Source organism: Procambarus clarkii, chromosome 54, assembly GCF_040958095.1.
Source record: "Procambarus clarkii isolate CNS0578487 chromosome 54, FALCON_Pclarkii_2.0, whole genome shotgun sequence".
NCBI lineage: Eukaryota > Metazoa > Arthropoda > Malacostraca > Decapoda > Cambaridae > Procambarus > Procambarus clarkii.
In genome coordinates, this window is record NC_091203.1 from 12,014,388 (window position 1) to 12,035,551 (window position 21,164).

General features: G+C 41.7%; 1 protein-coding gene and 1 long non-coding RNA gene across 2 annotated transcripts; one reads left to right on the forward strand and one right to left on the reverse strand.

Annotated features, from left to right (window-relative positions):
* Nucleotides 1-2,399: 2,399 nt before the first annotated feature.
* On the forward strand, nt 2,400-6,814 carry LOC138349650 (adhesive plaque matrix protein-like). Its single transcript, XM_069305241.1, has 3 exons — nt 2,400-2,418; nt 5,829-5,929; nt 6,106-6,814. Exons 1-3 carry the CDS (start codon nt 2,400-2,402, stop codon nt 6,565-6,567), a joined length of 582 nt encoding a protein of 193 aa, XP_069161342.1. The 3' UTR covers nt 6,568-6,814.
* A 7,735-nt stretch (nt 6,815-14,549) lies between these two features.
* Nucleotides 14,550-20,906, reverse strand: LOC138352521 (uncharacterized). The gene is made up of 3 exons (XR_011222811.1): nt 20,452-20,906; nt 15,437-15,572; nt 14,550-15,260 (listed from the first exon to the last, which is right to left on the reverse strand). It is a non-coding gene; the product is annotated as an uncharacterized lncRNA (long non-coding RNA).
* Between the last annotated feature and the right edge of the window lie 258 nt (nt 20,907-21,164).

A 21,164-nucleotide genomic window follows, 5' to 3' on the forward strand; every position in this document is an offset into this window, starting at 1 on the left:
TCATCTCCAATCTCTGGCGTGTTGGTGTGGCCTTCACTCCTTAACAAGGAAGACTTTCAGACAAATTTAGCTACAGACGGCTTCCGGCAAGATCATATTCGTGATGTGTACAGCCTTGAAAGAGAGAGCGGATTCTTAGTGGCAATATGTAATGCTTGAATGAAATATTGCGAGGGAGTGGGACGTTAAGGTCTTGGTGGAGTGAGAAAAGCTGGGAGTGGGACAGGATGTGGGTAGGTTGAGGTATGGTGTTGGAGGAGTGAGGTTAAATGTGGGTGGGTTAAGGTAAAGTGTGGGTGGGGTACTGCAAGATGTGGGTGGGGTGAAGTTATATCATGTTTAGGTGAAGTAAAGTGTTGCTAGAATGGGGTAATATGTGGGTGTGGAGAGAAAAGATGACGTGGAGTAAGTTTTTATGTGAGGGAAGGGTGTGGGTTGAGCTTGGGTAGAATGAAGTAAAGTGTTGTTAGAGTGTACTAAGGTGTGGGTAAGGTGTGGTAAGGGTGAAGTGAGGAATGGTTAGGGTGAAGTAGGGTATGGTTAAGTGGAAGCACGGTGTGGGTAGGGTGAAGTAAGCTGTGGTTAGGGAGAAGTAAAGAGTGGGTAGGGCGAAGTAAAGTGTGGTTAAGGTGAAGTGTGTGTGTGTGTAAGAACTAAATAAAATGACAATCAAATCTTACAAATATAAGTTAAAGAGCAAAAACAATGGAACATAAAAGCAGAGAGGAAGAGTCTATAACTGACCGACCTTGTGAATCACAGTAATACAAATGTTACATTCTTCACTCACCTATGTGAATGACCTTGAGATACCACTGAAATAAAAGCTCTGGCCACAATGTATATCAAGGAAGCTTTGATGGTTGACTCAGTAAATTACTCACTTACCGCGCAGTTTACTGAAGTGGAAAACACGCACTAATAACAGCGAGCTTGTAGAGATCTTGTAGCAGTACTTATTACCTTTATTGTGTCAAGTAAGATGATTTTTATGTAATTGTTTTAACCTGTTTCAACACAAGTTAAGCTTCCTTAATTTATAAATGATTCAGTATAACTTATTGTAAAGAGAGATTCAATCCACTCTAAATATCATCTTTATTGCCTCAATTCTAGTGTGTCAATTTTTTTTAATCTTTTCACAATGAAAAGTTTTATACATAGTGTACCACGAGCATCATTGTCTCTTATCACTAGTAAGGCCTCCATAAGGTCATTCTGATCGTGTTCTCTGGTTTCTCGCGTTTAAGGTCTACCTCACTACATGATTACGCTCATCCTTGCCACAGCTCTGAGTGCTTCCAAGGATTTTATAAGCGAAACACAAAGCGTTACTCTTCATGATTCCATCCGTTGCATCACGAAAATATTTCTATCCGCCTCTTACCATCTCCGCTCTGAACTATTGCTGATGTTGTATATTAATCAACTCATTATTTATCACTGATATTTTCGGAAAATAAGAATATGAGATGCATGGTAACAAATAAGTTTACAAGTGAACACACTAAAAAAAAAGTCACAATGGAAAATAACTAAATCAGATTTCTAAATCATATTGAGAGTGTTACTGAGAGCACGAGTGAGAGGAGATGGAGAATGGCCGGGAGAGAAAGCGTGACAGAGAGGGAGCATGGCTGAGAGAGAGAGCATAGCCGTGAGAGGGAACCAACCCTTTTTCGCACTTTCTTACAGTCAATATTGACTTATTAAATACGTGCATATGTGACATACTAAACATACTAGTTTATCTTGAAAAGCTTCACAGAAAACACCGACCTTGCCTAACCTTCTTAGTATGTTAAGATAAGCATGTTATTGCTTCGTAATTACAATTATTACTTAACCTATACCTATAATAGATTAAGTAATAATTGTAATTACGAAGCAATAAGATGCTTATCTTAACATACTAAGAAGGTTAGGTATGGTCGGTGTTTTCTATGAAGCTTTTCAAGGTAAACTAGTATGTTAAGTATGTCACATATGCACGTATTTAATAAGTCAATATTGACTGTACGAAAGTGCGATAACGGGTTGAGGGAACATATGGTAAGGAGAGGCAACATAGCGGCGATATGAAATAGAAAAATGCTTCAGGCATGTGAAGGAATGGGAGCGTGTCAGAGAGAGAGAGAGATTATTAGTAGTGTAAACGGGGCCTATTGGGTGCTAGTTTGATGGTTTCGACATCACCTCGTAGGTCCACTAAAACTTTCCGTGAATAACGTCGACCGTACCTCGTAGGCCTACTAAAATACTCGATTAATGATGTCAACAGGACCTCGTAGCCCACTAAAATATTCCGGGAATGACGTCGACAGCACCTCGTAGGCGTACTAAAATATTTCGTGAATGACAGCGACATCACCTCTTAGGACCACCAAAATATTCCGCGAATGACGTCAACAGCACCCGGTAAGCCTGTTAAATTTCATGTGAATAACATTGTAAACCACTCGTAGGCTCGTTAAAATATTCCATGAATGACGTCATCAGCAACTCACTATATTCTTTTGTGAATAACGCCGACAGCACCCTATTGGCCCACTAAAATATTCCGTGAATGACGTCGACAACACCTTGTAGGCCCACTAAAATATTTCGTGAATGAATTCAACATCACCTCCTAGGCCTGCCAAAATATTCCGTGAATGATGTCATCAGCAGCTCGAAGACGTATTAATATATTCTGTGAATGACGTCGACAGCACCCCGTAGGTCTGTTAAATATTCTGTGAATAACGTCGAGAGCTACTCGTTGGCCCGCTAAAATATTCCATGAATGATGTCGACAGCACCTCACTATATTCTCTGGTGAAAAACGTCGACAGCACCCTATAGGCCCACTGAAATATTCCGTGAATGACGTCGACAGCACCCCATAGGCCTGTTAAATATTCCGCGAATGACGTCGACATCACTTCGTGTTCCAATAAAATATTTCGTGAATGACGTCGACATCACCTCGTAGGTGCACTAAAATATTTCGTGAAATGCGTCGACAGCACCCTGTAGGCTCACTAAAATACTGCAAAACAAACTGGACTGCTGATTTAATACAGCCCCAATAAACAATACAACCATCTGCAAAAAACAAACTTTTTGTATACAAATTTACATGCCACAATGAAGGATGTCATACCCGATCTAATTTTGGCATGACCACCACAAAGCTTTCTAGAAGAATGACCTGCCGTCAACAAGCTGGAGCCCCTGGAAACCATATTACGAAAACTCCCTTTTGGCTTCCTTACTCCACTCCACCTCCACTTCTACTTACCAACACTCACTGTTGGCTTCCTTACCAACATTCCATGTTGGCTTACATATCAATATTCCCTGTTGACTTACTTACCAACACACCTTTTTTAGCTTCCTTATAGCACTCCCCCCAGTTGGCGTCCTTACTACAACTCAACTTGTTGGCTTCCTAATCAGCACTCCATTTTGGCTTCCTTTTCAACACTCCCCTGTAGGCTTCCTTACCAACACTCCCCTGTAGGCTTCCTTACCAACACGCCCTGTAGGTTTCCTTACTAACACTCCCTGCATGCTTCCTTACCAAAACTTCCCCCTTTAGACTTCCTTAACCAACAATCTCCCAATTGACCCTATCAACACTCAGTCTGTTAGCTTCTTTACCAAACTCCCTGTTGACTTCTTTACCAACACTTTTTTATTATTAACATCTTTATTGACAAAATTTAATTACAGTTTTGCCTAATCTGAAGATTTCAATTAAGTCTTATTAAATTAAGGATAATGCTGGTATTCACTGTCGTACAGGACAGAGGGTCATACACAAGACAATAGGTCTAAATTGTATGCTGAAGCAGATATATAATATCACGATTACAGTCATTGTTTTAATGTATGAATATGTAAAATCAACTTTCTATTGTGCACTGCCACACAAGGCAGAGATGGGTTTATAAGAGATGCATCCTAAAAAAATTAAATAAAATTGTTCTTCATTCTTAAAATACCCAAGCAAATTTTGAATAAATTGTTACGATGTCGTCCAGTAAACCAGATTAAATGAAATAGTTACACAGTTGGTGGTACAATAGGCCAGGAGGTCTAAAATCTTTTACGTCTTCACATACAACAATATTGTGTTCTAATGAATGTATTAAAGGTTTGTCACTGAGTTTAGAATCTGAATATTCTAGTAGTGGCTCAGCCTGACTAACCTGCCAGATATGCCTATAGATAAGGCGAATTCGCGTAATGACTACATCAAATTGCCTGGTCCGATTACTGCGCTGACCATACAAATACCTATTATTACAAAAGATGCCATATCTTTTTATACTGCAGCTTTCAAGTCACTGGGCATTTCTTAGTTCTTATAAATCTTAATTAATTTCTTTAATTTGTATGTTTCTAATAATTGCATTAGATAATCCAAAGTCATAATCAGTTTTTTCATTTCTGCAAGCGTCATTAGCCAGTTGATATACCGAGTTATTATTTTCCAACTCCTACATGGGATGGGATCCACACCAATTTTATACAATAGTTATTATCATCGGCAAAAATTACATTACATTTAATATTACAAGCTACTTCAGACATAAATTGTGATGGGTTATTTAAGGACTGCAGAACACTTTTAGAATCACAGAATATCACTCCACCACAATTGAGCTTAATGTAGTCAGTGGCCAGATAAATACCCAATAGCTCAGTCTGTGTCATGCTTGACCAGTTGTCCAATCTCTGTGTACTAGACATGATCATTTCATTCCCATTATATATTGCCCGAAACGCTTTGCGTAATAGTGGCTTTAGGCATTGTATGTACTAGCCCTAACTATAAATACATCACTCTTTGTAAAATCTCTTTTATGTATGTACCTTACCTAAATAAACATTTTGATTTTGATTTTGATTGCACATGCACAAACTGTTCTACCAGTGCCTAATTGCACAGAGCCATTATTAAAGGCATAGGATTCAGTTGATTTGAGATTTTGAAGAAGACTGTCAATAGCTTTTAATGTTATACATCTCATATTTTCAGTGTTATACATATCTTTGATATTGATGTGGGTATAATGAAAAGAGACCTGAACATCTTTCCAAGGGGGAATATAGTGAACATTTTTATCAGGATTAAGAGGCACATCCAGTTTCATAAGAATAATGGCACATCCACTGAGCCACACACAGTAACGAGTTTTTTTGCGGCGGATTCAGGGAAGTCAAAATTGTTTAGATTGGATCTGAATTTAATATGAATAGAGCTGGGGGACCATTATTTTTTAAAGTTTAATAAATAAAAAAAAACAGGAATTAACAAAAAATTATTTTAGCTTTCTTTGTAAATCTCATTAAAGTGTATTACCAAATTCGCCAGAATATCTAGAATATACTATAAACTACTTACAACGTCTAGCACTAGTTGGTATGGCGTTATGTTTAAGGCATTTAAACCGCAGATAGGTTATTAAAACTCCAACATGAGATTACTTGACAACCACTAAACATATTTCAGTCTTGAGCATACTCAAGGACCAAGGTCAAATATTCGTGCACATATTGAATATTGTGAGACGCCTTTTGGTGTATATGTAATACTTGCTAAGATTAACACGAAATTGTAAAAGTTGCATTCTCTTAACGAGAAGTAAAACATATTCATATATTTAATATTTGACATTTAACAAGGGAATTTTAATTATTAACTTAAGAGAAAACCTTATATTAAAATAAGGATTTTATTATATATTTAATTATTTAATATAATAAAGAAATAAGAAACAATAATAATTATATATTTCTCAGTGGAACGTCATTATAACCTTGAGTTACAATTCAAGGACTCAGGACTCTCCCGTATAAAAGCCCCGGCATCACTGCTGCAAGACACACTCGCTCAGCTGTGGCCACAGCTAACCAACGTTCAGTCATGAAGCTCTTGGTAAGTTGCACTAACAATCGGTCTCTCTGATATTGGTTCATATTTATTATAATGCATTATATTTAATATCAAGGAAAGTGGTGGTATTTTTAAAGAATATTTCGTATACGAGAACTGCAATACAGTACTTTACTGCAAAATATTATATGACTATACGTGTAATTTTTCATATTTAGGTGTTTGTGATCCTGGCGGCTGCCGCTTGCGCTTCTGTGATTGAGAAGCGAGATGCGGAGCCCAGTTACGTGACGAGCAATTACGGTAGTGCTTACCCACCATACAGTCACCGTTACCACAATGGAAAGAGGTCTGCCGAGCCAGAGCCTGAACCGTCATACCCAATTTACTCTTACGACTCACGACTTGGTTATGGCCGCCATTACAACAAGAGGTCTGCCGAACCAAAGCCTGAACCATCGTATCCTGTCTACTACGCTCCTCGTCACGTTTATATCCGTCATTTCTACAAGAGATCTGCCGAACCAGAGCCTGAACCGTCGTATCCTGTCTACTACGCTCCCCGTCACGGTTATGGCCCCCATTTCTACAAGAGGTCTGCAGATCCTGAACCATCCTACTCAGTCTTCTCTAATTACGGTTACCGGCCACTCAACGCTTATAGCCACCACCTTTACTAGACTTCTGCTAATCCAAATGACACCATCTATACCTACATTTAGGCCTAGGAGAAACCAAACCATCTCAACAATAATTTTTCAGAATATGAGGCCTACATTACAAACAATTGCAGAGATCCCATTCATCGCCAGGATTACTACACTATGATATCCATGAGCTGAATTATAAATTTAATTATACAACAAGATCAGTGTTGCTCTGACGATTGTTATGATCTACAACAAAGAAATATATCTATATAATGACTTTAAGTCTATTATTAATTATCATTTGTATCATAAATATCAAAGTGGTAATATGATGCTAATGCGATTCAGTGTGTTACTGGTTTGTTGACATTGGCTAGGATGCTTAATATTCTAAATAATTATAATTGATTTATTTATAATTAATAACAATAATTTAATAACTAATCATAGTGTCATTGGGAACTGCTGCCGTGTAATTGCCGCCCGACATTTTCATGATCTGCTATGGTGTAATGGTTAGTGTACTGGCTAGCTTCCTGGTTAGCCTGAGTTCAATTCTCACATAGAAGAAGAAGAGTTTTTGTGTTATATATAACTTGAAATTCATGTATGTGTGTGATAAAATATGGGCTCGAGTTTTCCCCTAGCAAATATAATTGAGTTGGGAGTACGTATGTCTGATCTGTCACCAGTAGCTAGTGTCATTGGGAGCTGTTGTCGGGGAATTGCCGCCCGACAAGCAGGTCTTTTATTGATCTGTTTAGGAATTTGACTACAGATTCTCTGCATAGCAGAAAAGCTGAAGTCCATCAACTTATTTAGTTTTCACACACACACACACACACGCGCGCGCGCACACACACACACACACATGCAAAAATTGTGACGAAGCAAAAATTATGAGGAGGATTGAAACATAGGATGATAGTAGGAGGCTACAAGATGACCTAGATAGACTGAGTAAATGGTCCAACAAATGGCTGTTGAATTTCAACCCGAGTAAATGCAAAGTTATAAACTAGGCAGTGGAAACAGGAGGCCAGACACAGGATACAGAATAGGAGATGAAGTACTTAATGAAACAGACAGAGAGAAAGATCTAGGAGTTGATATCATACCAAACCTGTCTCCTGAAGCCCACATAAAGAGCATAACGTCTGCGGCATATGCGAGACTGGCTAACATCAGAACGGCGTTCAGGAACTTGTGTAAGGAATCATTCAGAATCTTGTACACCACATATGTAAGACCAAGAGTATGCGGCCCCAGCATGGAGCCTGTACCTTGTCAAGCACAAGACGAAGCTGGAAAAAGTCCAAAGGTATGCTACTAGACTAGTCTCAGAACTAAGAGGCATGAGTTATGAGGAAAGGCTGCGGGGAATGCACCTTACGACACTGGAAGACAGAAGAGTAAGGGGGGACATGATCACAACCTACAAAATCCTCAGGGGAATCGACCGGGTAAACAAGGATGAACTATTCAACACTGGAGGGATGCGAACAAGGGGACACAGGTGGAAGCTGAGTACCCAAATGAGCCACAGAGACATTAGAAAGAACTTTTTCAGTGTCAGAGTAGTTAGTAAATGGAATGCACTAGGAAGTGATGTGGTGGAGGCTGACTCCATACACAGTTTCAAATGTAGATATGATAGAGCCCAGTAGGCTCAGGAATCTGTACACCAGTTGATTGACGGTTGAGAGGCGGGACCAAAGAGCCAAAGCTCAACCCCCGCAAGCACAATTAGGTGAGTACACACATACAGAGTTCGTTCGCCTGTCTAGAGAGAGTCACACGTGGTGTCCGGTCCGTGGATAACATCAATTATCTCGAGACATTGAAGTGTTACCGAGACAAGAAACATAGTTTTTTGTCACAGGAGTGTACGCAAACGCAGTGATCAAATGTATAGTGAGCTCCTACAGAGGTAGAGCAATTAAGAAAGCAAAAATAAGGTCGAGTGGCAAGATCAGTGTGTATCGATAGGTCAGCCTAGCCACCCAGCCTAGCCAGGACCTACGATTTGCTTGCTGAGTGATGTGTTGTGAAGCGAATTGTAGCATACATAGTGATTGATCCCCCAAAGTGTGTGCACCGTGTAGGATCGTATACTAAGTGCACATAGTGGCTGACGACCAGTGAGGAAGAAAGGAACGAATGTTATACCAGGAGCACGTGGAGACAACCAGTAGCACGTGGAGACAACATTGATACCAGGGAGAGGAGAGGACAGGCGACCAACCCCGTCATAAAGACATCTTTTCAAACTCACCTAGGCGGTGTTGCTCGGGGTGAGCATAAGGTGTACAGAGTGACTTAAAATAAATAATTTAAAGTAGGTCTCAATATGTCAAATATACAACTCCGTGAGTAGCGTAAATTGAGACTAGAGCGACGCGCACCATCAAGCCAGGTGGGACCCCTGCGACTAGAACGACGCACAGCATCTGGCCAGGTGGGACCCCTGTGACTAAAACGACGCGCACCATCTGACCAGGTGGGACCTCTGCGACTAGAACTGCGCGCACCATGTGGCCAAAGGGTTTGGGGGAATTTTCCCAGAAGTTTGGCGTGTGTCGGACGCGTGTGAGCGTCCGGTGTTTGGGTATGCGGTCAGGAAAGATGGGGGGTTATGTTGTTGGGGGTGTAGGAGAGTATGTGGGCTATGTGGTATGTGGTATAGTAAGGAATTTGAGAATATGATGATAATAGTAAATAAATATGTATGTGTGTTTGCTGTAGACTTAATCCTGTGTGTAGATAATAGTTTTGATTAAAAAGATGATAGTAAGTAAGCTATGTAGAGGCTGTGTGTAGGTGTGAGGGGTCCCAACATAGGCGTTTAGTTTAAAGTTTTCCATCTTAAATTAAATACTACTATCATCATCAACAACGTATTGGGTGTCTTAGACATTCAGTTTACAACTCAGTAAGTGTTTACTGAGCATGGGAATCACTTCATGTGGGATTATTTAGTTTAGTTTAAAGTTTTCCATCTAAAATTAAATACTACTATCATCATCATCAACAACGTATTGGGTGTCTTAGACATTCAGTTTACAACTCAGTACGTTTTTACTGAACGTGGGAATCACTTCATGCATGCTCATTTTTTAGTTTAGTTTAAAGTTTTCCATCTTAAAATAAATACTACTATCATCATCAACAACGTATTGGGTGTCTTAGACATTCAGTTTACAACTCAGTACGTTTTTACTGAACGTGGGAATCACTTCATGCATGCTCATTTTTTAGTTTAATTTAAAGTTTTCCATCTTAAATTAAATACTACTATCATCATCCATGTCAGCAATTACTAATCGTATCATCAAAGCTCTTTCAGTCATCAAAACAAGCAGAAGTGCAGCATAAACCACTAAAGATCTGATGTATGCAAGGTACATCATTTTGACAATTCTGTCACCGACCCGCCTTAGCGAGATGACTGTGTGCAACAGTACCCTAGCACTCCTAATAATTTTATTCAAGCACTGTTAACATAGCATAATGTAAGATTTTTTTTCACATTTCATATCGCGTGTGTAGATTTAGTTTTAACAAAAAGTGAAACACGAGAGCATGAACTAATAGGGTTGAGATAGGAGAAAAGGCTTTGTGGAAGATAAAAGAGCCGAGGAGACATGTTCCCTACCTACATTACTATTATTTCTTGCAGACCTGCAGACCTGACCAGAAAAGCAGTCAGTCAGTCACTCAGTCAAACATTTTTATAGTTAAAAGTTTTTCATCTTAAAAAACAGGGACTACTAGTCTTCATTTTTTTCTTCTATCAAATCAAATAGACGCAAGGGCCACTACCTATTGTTGTTGTCTGTCTGTCTATGGCTTGACTAGGTTAAGGACCGCAATAGCAAACACCATACATGCTACGGGCTCTCACTAGTCAATAAACACAATTTTGTATCATTTCTCTACTAAATAGCACTCCGAATCATCTTTGCACATTTTAATTTTACATTGTCACGTGCTTATGACTTTCGATATTCTTAAAAAATGCTATTTGAGCAAAGAATGATGATACCATGTTGGTCACGTTGCGATACAAGGTTATACATATGACCAGAAATAATACTAAAGGCTTTGCACAGAACATCCGGTCTGGGAAGGGTGAAGTGATGCTTAATGGTTTGGGTTTGGAAGGGGGGGTGGGAGGGGGGTAGGGGTTTGGCGGGGGTTGATGGGGAGAGGGTAAGGTCATCCCAGTACCTCGTCCATCTCACTATGCCTTAAACCACCACGAAGGTTAGACCCCTAACGAGACGGATTGCTGTTTCACTCATTCAGGAGTCTTGAACATTCTGTGACATTGTCTTACTTGCTATGATAACGCCGTTGTGTGTTACAAGGTCTGCACAGCAGTAATGGGTGTAGGAAGAAGAGGTGAAGGAGATTGAGTAGACACGCATACATTTCAATGATATTTATTTGGGCAGCAGATGTTGCGATCACAGTTAACAAGAACAATTTGTAGGTAGAGATCACGTCTCCCGTGAGGATGTGTTGACTTATATTCAATTTTGTAACTAGCTCGGCATGATTGTAACTTGCTTAGCTAAATGTGAATTGTGGGGTTCAGTCCTGGACTCCTTTGTGCATCTCTGTAAGCCTTTACTGCCCATATAACTGCCTTGTGTGAGATTGGACTGTTTAGCAACATGTAGGTAGTTCTTGATGGAATTTGTATGTTGTGCTCATGGCACGCCTTTGCTATGTCCCAGTGTGAGTGTCAGGAGAGAGAGAGACAGAGACAGAGAGAGAGAGAGATGGTACACCTCAGGCTCGCTCCCCGCCAAAAAATGTTTCCCTCTTTTAGTAAACGCTAACCTACTGACTTTGACTGAGTTTACTAAGTGATGTGGCATGTAGTGACACTTCTCAGGTCGATGTGACGGTATGTGGTCCTGGTCTGTACCACTCTAGAAGGTAAGGGGAAGAGAGGGGTGCCCCACTCTAGAAGGTAATGGAGGGGAGGGAGAGGGGGGCCCCTGATGGAATGGGGTGAGGAGGGGATGAGGGGTGGGAGTGATTGACGATGACAGGTGTGGACCTGCCGGCAGTAGTAAGAACGTCGCTCCTTAACGAATCCGCAGTGTTGGGAGAGGCCTGTTGGGGTGAACATCTCCAGACCACCCTAAAGACATTGAAAAACGATTAAGGTAATGGACCACATCCCTCCTGCTGCAGCTCTCATCTCCTCCTGGACTCTGCTCTCTCCTACCCTCCTCTCACTTCCGGCTGTGTGCATAACTCAAAGAAAACCACAAAACCACAACTGGCCCTAAACACTCTCCAGCCAAGTGGAAGCTCCCCTCACCCTTCCTTCACCCTCCCTCACCCATCCCCCACCCCAAACAACATATCCGCCTATGTTGGAACCCCTCACACCTACACACAGCCTCTACATAGCTTACTTACTATCATCTTTTTAATCAAAACTATTATCTACACGCAGGATTAAGTCTACGGCAAACACACATACATATTCATTTACTATTATCATCATATTCTCAAATTCCTTACTATACCACATACCACATAGCCCACATACTCTCCTACACCCCCAACAACATAACCCTCCATCTCTCCTGACCGCATACCCAAACACCGGACGCTCACACGCGTCCGACACACGCCAAACTTCCGGGAAAATTCCCCCAAACCCTTTGGCCACATGGTGCGCGCGGTTCTAGTCGCAGGGGTCCCACCTGGCCAGATGGTGCGCGTCGTTCTAGTCGCAGGGGTCCCACCTAGCCAGATGCTGTGCATCGTTCTATTCGCAGGGGTCCCACCTGGCCAGATGGCGCGCATCGCTCTAGTTGCAGGGGTCCCACCTGGCCAGATGGTGCGCGTCGCTCTAGTCTCAATTTACGTAACTCACGGAGTTGTATATATGAGATATTGAGACCTACTTTAAATTAATTATTTTAAGTCACTCAGTACACCTTATGCTCACCCCGAGCAAGCACGCCTAGGTGAGTTTGAAAAGATGTCTTTATGACGGGGTTGGTCGCCTGTCCTCTCCTCTACCTGGTATCAATGTTGTCTCCACGTGCTACTGGTTGTCTCCACGTGCTCCTGGTATAACATTCGTTCCTTTCTTCCTCACTGGTCGTCAGCCACTATGTGCACTTAGTATAAGATCCTAAACGGTGCACACACTTTGGGGGATCAATCACTATGTATGCTACAATCCGCTTCACAACACATCACTCAGCAAGCAAATCGTAAGTCCTGGCTAGGCTGGGTGGCTAGGCTGACCCATCGGTACACACTGATCTTGCCACTCGACCTTATTTTTGCTTTCTTAATTGCTCTACCGCTGTAGGAGCTCACTATACACTTGATCACTGCGTTTGCGTACACTCCTGTGACAAAAAACTATGTTTCTTGTCTCCGTAACACTTCAATGTCTCGAGATAATTGATGTTATCCACGGACCGGACACCACGTGTGACTCTCTCCAGACAGGCGAACGAACTCTGTGTGTGTGAACTCTGTGTGTGTGTACTCACCTAATTGTGCTTGTGGGGGTTGAGCTTTGGCTCTTTGGTCTCGCCTCTCAACCATCATTCAACTGGTGTACAGATTCCTGAGCCTACTGGGCTCTATCATATCTACATTTGAAACTGTGTATGGAGTCAGCCTCCACCACATCACTTCCTAGTGCATTCCATTTACTAACTACTCTGACACTGAAAATGTTCTTTCTAATGTCTCTGTGGCTCATTTGGGTACTCAGCTTCCACCTGTGTCCCCTTGTTCGCGTCCCTCCAGTGTTGAATCGTTCATCCTTGTTTACCCGGTCGATTCCCCTGAGGATTTTGTAGGTTGTGACCATGTCCCCCTTTACTCTTCTGTCTTCCAGTGTCGTAAGGTGCACTCCCCGCAGCCTTTCCTCATAACTCATGCCTCTTAGTTCTGAGACTAGTCTAGTAGCATACCTTTGGACTTTTTCCAGCTTCGTCTTGTGCTTGACAAGGTACAGGCTCCATGCTGGGGCCGCATACTCCAGGATTGGTCTTACATATGTGGTGTACAAGATTCTGAATGATTCCTTACACAGGTTCCTGAACGCCGTTCTGATGTTAGCCAGTCTCGCATATGCCGCAGACGTTATTCTCTTTAAGTGGGCTTCAGGAGACAGGTTTGGTGTGATATCAACTCCTAGATCTTTCTCTCTGTCTGTTTCATTAAGTACTTCGTCTCCTATTCTGTATCCTGTGTCTGGCCTCCTGTTTCCACTGCCTAGTTTTATTACTTTGCATTTACTCAGGTTGAACTTAAACAGCCATTTGTTGGACTATTCACTCAGTCTATCTAGGTCATCTTGTAGCCTCCTACTATCATCCTATGTTTCAATCCTCCTCATATTTTTTGCATCGTCACAATTTTTGCATGTGTGTGTGTGTGTGCGCGCGTGCGCGCGTGTGTGTGTGGGTGTGTAAACTAAATTAGTTGATGGACTTCAGCTTCTCTGCTATGCAGAGAATCTGTAGTCAAATTCTTAAACAGATCAATAAAAGAACTGCTTGTCGGGCGGCAATTCCCCGACAACAGCTCCCAATGACACTAGCTACTGGTGACAGATCAGACATACGTACTCCCAACTAAATTATATTTGCTAGAGGAAAACTCGAACCCATATTTTATCACACATATACATGAACTTCAAGTTATATATAACACAAAAACTCTTCTTCTATGTGAGAATTGAACTCAGGCTAACCAGGAAGCTAGCCAGTACACTAACCATTACACCATAGCAGATCATGAAAATGTCGGGCGGCAATTCCACGGCAGCAGTTCCCAATGACGCTATGATTAATTATTAAACTATTGTTATTAATTATAAATAAATCAATCATAATTATTTATAATATTAAGCATCCTAACCAATGTCAACAAACCAGTAACACACTGAATCGCATTAGCATCATATTACCACTTTGATATTAATGATACAAATGATAATTAATAATAGACTTAAAGTCATTATATAGATATATTTCTTTGTTGTAGAACATAACAATCGTCAGAGCAACACTGATCTTGTTGTATAATTAAATTTATAATTCAGCTCATGGATATCATAGTGTTAGTAATCCTGGCGATGAATGGGATCTTTGCAATTGTTTGTAATGTAGGCATCATATTCTGAAAAATTATTGTTGAGATGGTTTGGTGTCTCGTAGGCCTAAATGTAGGTATAGATGGTGTCATTTGGATTAGCAGAAGTCTAGTAAAGGTGGTGACTATAAGCGTTGAGTGGCCGGTAACCGTAATAGGAGAGGACTGAGTAGGATGGTTCAGGATCTGCAGACCTCTTGTAGAAATGGGGGCCATAACCGTGACGGGGAGCGTAGTAGACAGGATACGACGGTTCAGGCTCTGGTTCGGCAGATCTCTTGTAGAAATGGCGGATATAAACGGGACGAGAAGCGTAGTAGACAGGATACGATGGTTCAGGCTTTGGTTCGGCAGACCTCTTGTTGTAATGGCGGCCATAACCAAGTCGTGAGTCGTAAGAGTAAATTGGGGATGACGGTTCAGGCTCATGGCTCGGCAGACCTCTTTCCATTGTGGTAACGGTGACTGTATGGTGGGTAAGCACTACCGTAATTGCTCGTCCCGTAACTGGGCTCCGCATCTCGCTTCTCAATCACAGAAGCGCAAGCGGCAGCCGCCAGGATCACAAACACCTAAATATGAAAAATTACACGTATAGTCATATAATATTTTGCAGTAAAGTACTGTATTGCAGTTCTCGTATACGAAATATTCTTTAAAAATACCACCACTTTCCTTGATATTAAATATAATGCATTATAATAAATATTAACCAATATAAGAGAGTCCGATTGTTAGTGCAACTTACCAAGAGCTTCATGACTGAACGTTGGTTAGCTGTGGCCACAGCTGAGTGAGTGTGTCTTGCAGCAGTGATGCCGGTGCTTTTATACGGGAGAGTCCTGAGTCCTTGAACTGTAACTCGAGGTTATAATGACGTTCCACTGAGAAATATAAAATTATTATTGTTTCTTATTTCTTTATTATATTAAATAATTAAATATATAATAAAATCCTTATTTTAATATAAGGTTTTCTTTTAAGTTAATAATTAAAATTCCCTTGTTAAATGTCAAATATTAAATATATGAATATGTTTTACTTCTCGATAAGAGAATGCACCTTTTACAATTTCATGTTAATCTTAGCAAGTATTAAATATACACCAAAAGGCGTCTCACAATATTCAATATGTGCACGAATATTTGACCTTGGTCCTTGAGTATGCTCAAGACTGAAATATGTTTAGTGGTTGTCAGGTAATCTCATGTTGGAGTTTTAATAACCTATCTGCGGTTTAAATGCCTTAAACATAACGCCATACCAACTAGTGCTAGACGTTGTAAGTAGTTTATAGTATATTCTAGATATTCTGGCGAATTTGGTAATATACTTTAATGAGATTTACAAAGAAAGCTAAAATAATTTTTTGTTAATTCCTGTTTTTTTTTATTTATTAAACTTTATAAAATAATGGTCCCTCCTGCTCCATTCATATTAAATTCAGATCCATTCTAAACAATTTTGACTTCCCAGAATCCGCCGCAAAAAAACTCGTTACTGTGTGTGGCTCAGTGGATGTGCCATTATTCTTATGAAACTGGATGTGCCTCTTAATCCTGATAAAAATGTTCACTATATTCCCCCTTGGAAAGATGTTCAGGTCTCTTTTCATTATACCCACATCAATATCAAAGATATGTATAACACTGAAAATATGAGATGTATAACATTAAAAGCTATTGACAGTCTTCTTCAAAATCTCAAATCAACTGAATCCTATGCCTTTAATGATGGCTCTGTGCAATTAGGCACTGGTATAACAGTTTGTGCATGTGCAATATATAATGGGAATGAAATGATCATGACTAGTACACAGAGATTGGACAACTGGTCAAGCATGACACAGACTGAGCTATTGGGTATTTATCTGGCCACTGACTGCATTAAGCTCAATGGTGGTGGAGTGATATTCTGTGATTCTAAAAGTGTTCTGCAGTCCTTAAATAACCCATCACAATTTATGTCTGAAGTAGCTTGTAATATTAAATGTAATGTAATTTTTGCCGATGATAATAACTATTGTATAAAATTGGTGTGGATCCCATCCCATGTAGGAGTTGGAAAACATAACTTTGTATATCAACTGGCTAATGACGCTTGCAGAAATGAAAAAAACTGATTATGACTTTGGATTATCTAATGCAATTATTAGAAACATACAAATTAAAGAAATTAATTAAGATTTATAAGAACTAAGAAATGCCCAGTGACTTGAAAGCTGCAGTATTAAAAGATATAACAACTTTTGTAATAATAGGTATTTGTATGGTCAGCGCAGTAACCGGACCAGGCAATTTGATGTAGTCATTACGCGAATTCGCCTTATCTATAGGCATATCTGGCAGGTTAGTCAGGCTGAGCTACTACCAGAATATTCAGATTCTAAACTCAGTGACAAACCTTTAATACATTCATTAGAACACAATATTGTTGTATGTGAAGACGTAAAAGATTTTAGACCTCCTGGCCTATTGTACCACCCACTGTGTAACTATTTCATTTAATCTGGTTTACTGGACGACATCGTAACAATTTATTCAAAATTTGCTTGGGTATTTTAAGAATGAAGAACAATTTTATTTAATTTTTTTTAGGATGCATCTCTTATAAACCCATCTCTGCCTTTGTGGCAGTGCAAAATCGAAGATGTGTAAGCTCTATTCAGTTTCAGTTGTGTGTTTGTAAACTAAAGTCTTTGAAAATGTAATAAGTTTTACGAAACGCGCTCAAGTGTCGCGTCAGACTAGAAATAAAAATGAATTTTGGAGAATTGATCTTTGAATTACCATCAACAGTGAAAAGAAACGTAAGAAAGATAGAGAAAATTCGTGTTAGAATTATTAATCTTATTTTTTCGGTCATATTTAATAATATATGTCTACAGGAAAGACTGCTACCAAAATATACTAATATATATATATATGGTGTTCGCCTAGCTCTGGGCGGAGGTGGACGTGTCGCCTGTGGGCTCCTGGTTTGCTGCCCCGTGGTAGTTTATGTGTGTGAGCGGACCCTTGGGGCCGTGGCGGCTGGGGGGATGGCGGCCCCCCTCCCCCCTGTGAAGCGGAGGGATACCATTGGCTTAGAATTTACTGGCCCAGCTTCTTACCCGGCGGTTGAGGCGGTGATGATTGACATGTTGCGGGTGGATGTGGCGTCTGTGTGCGGCGTTCAACTTGTATCCGAGCATCGAGCTGTTGTGAAATTCTGCTCTCCGGCTGTGTATCGTGACTTTGTGGACTGCTATGACGGGAGGACATTTACTCTGCCTGACGGTGGTGGTTCGGTGATAGTGTCGGACAGGTGCAGTGAGACTACCTATGTGGCGGTTCATGGTGCTCCCTTTGAGTTCCCTGACTCTCTTCTCCAGCGTCATTTTAACCGGTATGGGCGGGTCTTGAGTGTCCGAATGAATGCAGTCTCCTCCGGGCGGTGGAAGGGTATCCCGAATGGGACCCGCACTGTGGCGCTGCGCTTGAAGGACTCCATCCCTTCGTCTCTCCAGCTTCTGGGCTTCATGGTACGCGTGTTCTATGGGGGTCAGCCCCGGACGTGTTTCCGGTGCGGTCTCTCGGGACATCAGGCTGCGGGATGTGATGCGAGCCGGGTCGGGCCTGTGAACCTTTTCAGGGAGGAGGACTTTCCCCCGTTGGCGGTCCCGGACCTGTCGGACGGTGCTGCTGTGGACAGTGTTGCTACCCAGTCCTCTGTTGCCCAGTTACCGGTCTCTGATGCCAGCCGCGATGTGGCTGTGGGTGTCGGAGTGGGAGGAAGTGCATCCCCGGCTCCCGCACCTCAGCCTCCCCTGCCTGCCTCGTCTCCAGTCGAGTCTCCAGTTGTGTCTCCTGTGGTGTGTGGTCTCGTGGCTCCGGACGTCGAGGCCGAGCCTCGGCCTGTAATGTCTCCGGCAGCTGTGTCTTCGACTCGTGTCGACGTGCACACTGTGATGTCTCCTGCGGTGTGTGGTCCTGTTCCCCGGGTTGTTGAGGCTGCGATGTCGAGTGATCGTGCGCTGCGGGGAGTTGCGCGAGCAACCAGCGGTTCTGCTACGGTGCTTCCTAGCGGGGATGAAAATTCCGACGATCTGCGACCTGTGTCCAAGCGTTCGCGACGAGCTTTGCGTCTGTCTCCGCCTCGTAATGCGGCCTGGGCCGACGTCGGGGAATTTGAGGACTCCGGGAGTTCGTCTTCTGGGGAGTGTGATGTGTGCGTCGCTGTTGGAGTGCCTGCGGCTCCTGTGGGCCGTGTTGCAGCAGTGATGGGTCCTGTGGTGGGATTGTCGCCTGGCCCTGGTCCGGTGTCTTCTCCGGCTGCCTCCGCGTCACCGGATGCTGGTTCCCTGGGTTGGGAGGTTGTGGCACCGGCCGAGACTGCGAGAGAGGGTAGGGGCTTGGTGCCGGTTCTTACCAATGCTTCTGTTCCGGCGGCCTCCGTGCCTCTGGCGTCCATGTCTGTGCCTTCCACGCCTTTGCCCTCTGCTCAGTCATCCTTTGTTACTCCGTCCCCTGTGGTGTCGGCCCCTGCACCATCGCCTTCTGTGATTGCGTCCCCTGCGACTCCGCCCGCTCAGTTGCCGGCCTGTGTCCAGCCGACTCCTGTGCTTCAGTCCCGTGTGGTTCCACCGTCTGTATCAAAGCCCTCTGTGCGGCCTCTTCCCGTGCCTACCGCCCCCGTGGTGGAGGGAGCCGAGCTGGAGGTTCCTGACTTCATGCGTCGACCACGAGGGTCCCGTAGTCACGTTAACGCGCCTCTGGAAATGTGGGCACAGTGGGATGCCTATCGAAAGAAGTACCCGCGTCGTTCTTATCCGGATAAATATGAAGATTGACTGTGTGTGGTTCTTGCTTTGTGTTGCTTCTTTCTTTCGTTGGTTTGTTGAGCTATGTGTTACGGGTTCCTTTTTTTCTTCCCCTGTTTTCTTACCTAGTTCTTGCTGGGTTATAATGCTCTAGTGTGTTTTCTTTTTTTTTTGACTCTTTCATTGTTACCTATGTGTAAGATTCCATTTTTGTTTATGCTTATTTACGATTTGTTCTCTTATCTGTGTCCTATTTCCTGTGTTATATGTTCCGATGTACCGATTCTTTATATTTTATTTAATAATTTACTATGTCATGCAAATGTTCTGTTTCCTTTGCTCTATATATTGTGCTGTGTATTGCTTTGATGTATTCTCTTGTTAATTTCCTGCATTTTCTTTACTATGTTGTATTTACAGTTATTGTGTTCTCGATTCTGTGGTGTTAATTTTGTATGTGTATTCCTTGTTTATATTTTACCTCTGGTTATATTGTGCTCCTTGTGTGCTCTTGTAATTACTGACGCTTTTGGCACGCCCCGTCTGGGTGGTGCTGCTTTTGTTTTGTGTGTATGTCTTCTTATGAGTTTTTATGTTATTCTTTGTTTTCACTTTTGTGTTATGGTGATCTGTGTTCCTTGTTATCTGTGTTGTTGTTGTTCTGTGTTTTTTGTTACTCTGCTTTCCTGTTTATATGGTTACTGTACGCTGTAATTGCTCTGTTTTAAAAATAAAAAGAAAAAAAAAAAAAAAAAAATATATATATATATATATATATATATATATATATATATATATATATATATATATATATATATATATATATATATATATATATATATATATATATATATATATATATATATATGCCTGTACATATATGCCTGTACATATATGCCTGTACATATATATTACAATTATTTATTACAAAATATCCAATTATAACACTAAAACATACTAACCTATTGTAATTGGTCCGAATTGTGGGTCCTCACGGTGGCACTGCAATGGGCACTAATAGGCACATGTCCCATAGCTGGGATCACCTTCCTCAGGAGCCTGTCTCGGCATGGTGGTGCGTGTGGTTGGTTTCTGCATCACCTCCTTTCTACTGAAGTATCAATCAGTTATATCATTCTCATTAGTCAAGGAGGGTGTGTGAGGAGGGGGTGTCACGCCTCACACCTGAAGCTGGGAGGCCACCACAATTTTCACTCGATATTACTCGTCTTTGCGCTAAAGCGGCTTTCTTTTCCTGATAAAGACGGCGAGCGAGTGCCAGATTTGCTGCTCTAATCTTGTGACTCTTCCTCTTACATGTCATTGTGCAGTAGAGGCAAGAAATGCAATATTCAGGAGCGAGAATAGAGAGTGCGTCGACAAAGAATCCTCACTCAACAGGACACAACATGTGACTGCTGGCGTTGTACCTCAATCACCCCCACCAGGAGGAGACAGTTGCCAATATTTTATGTATATTTTATATATTCATATATACAGAGTTATTTCCGACATTATTACGAAAAATTTGACATTTAGAACGTACGACGCAATACCTTCTGCGCGCCACAGCTGCGTGGCACCGGATTCTGACCAATTACGCGTGGAAATGTACCATAAATACATCACTTTATATCTTAATATTATTCGGATTGCACCACAGTGTTGCCAGAAC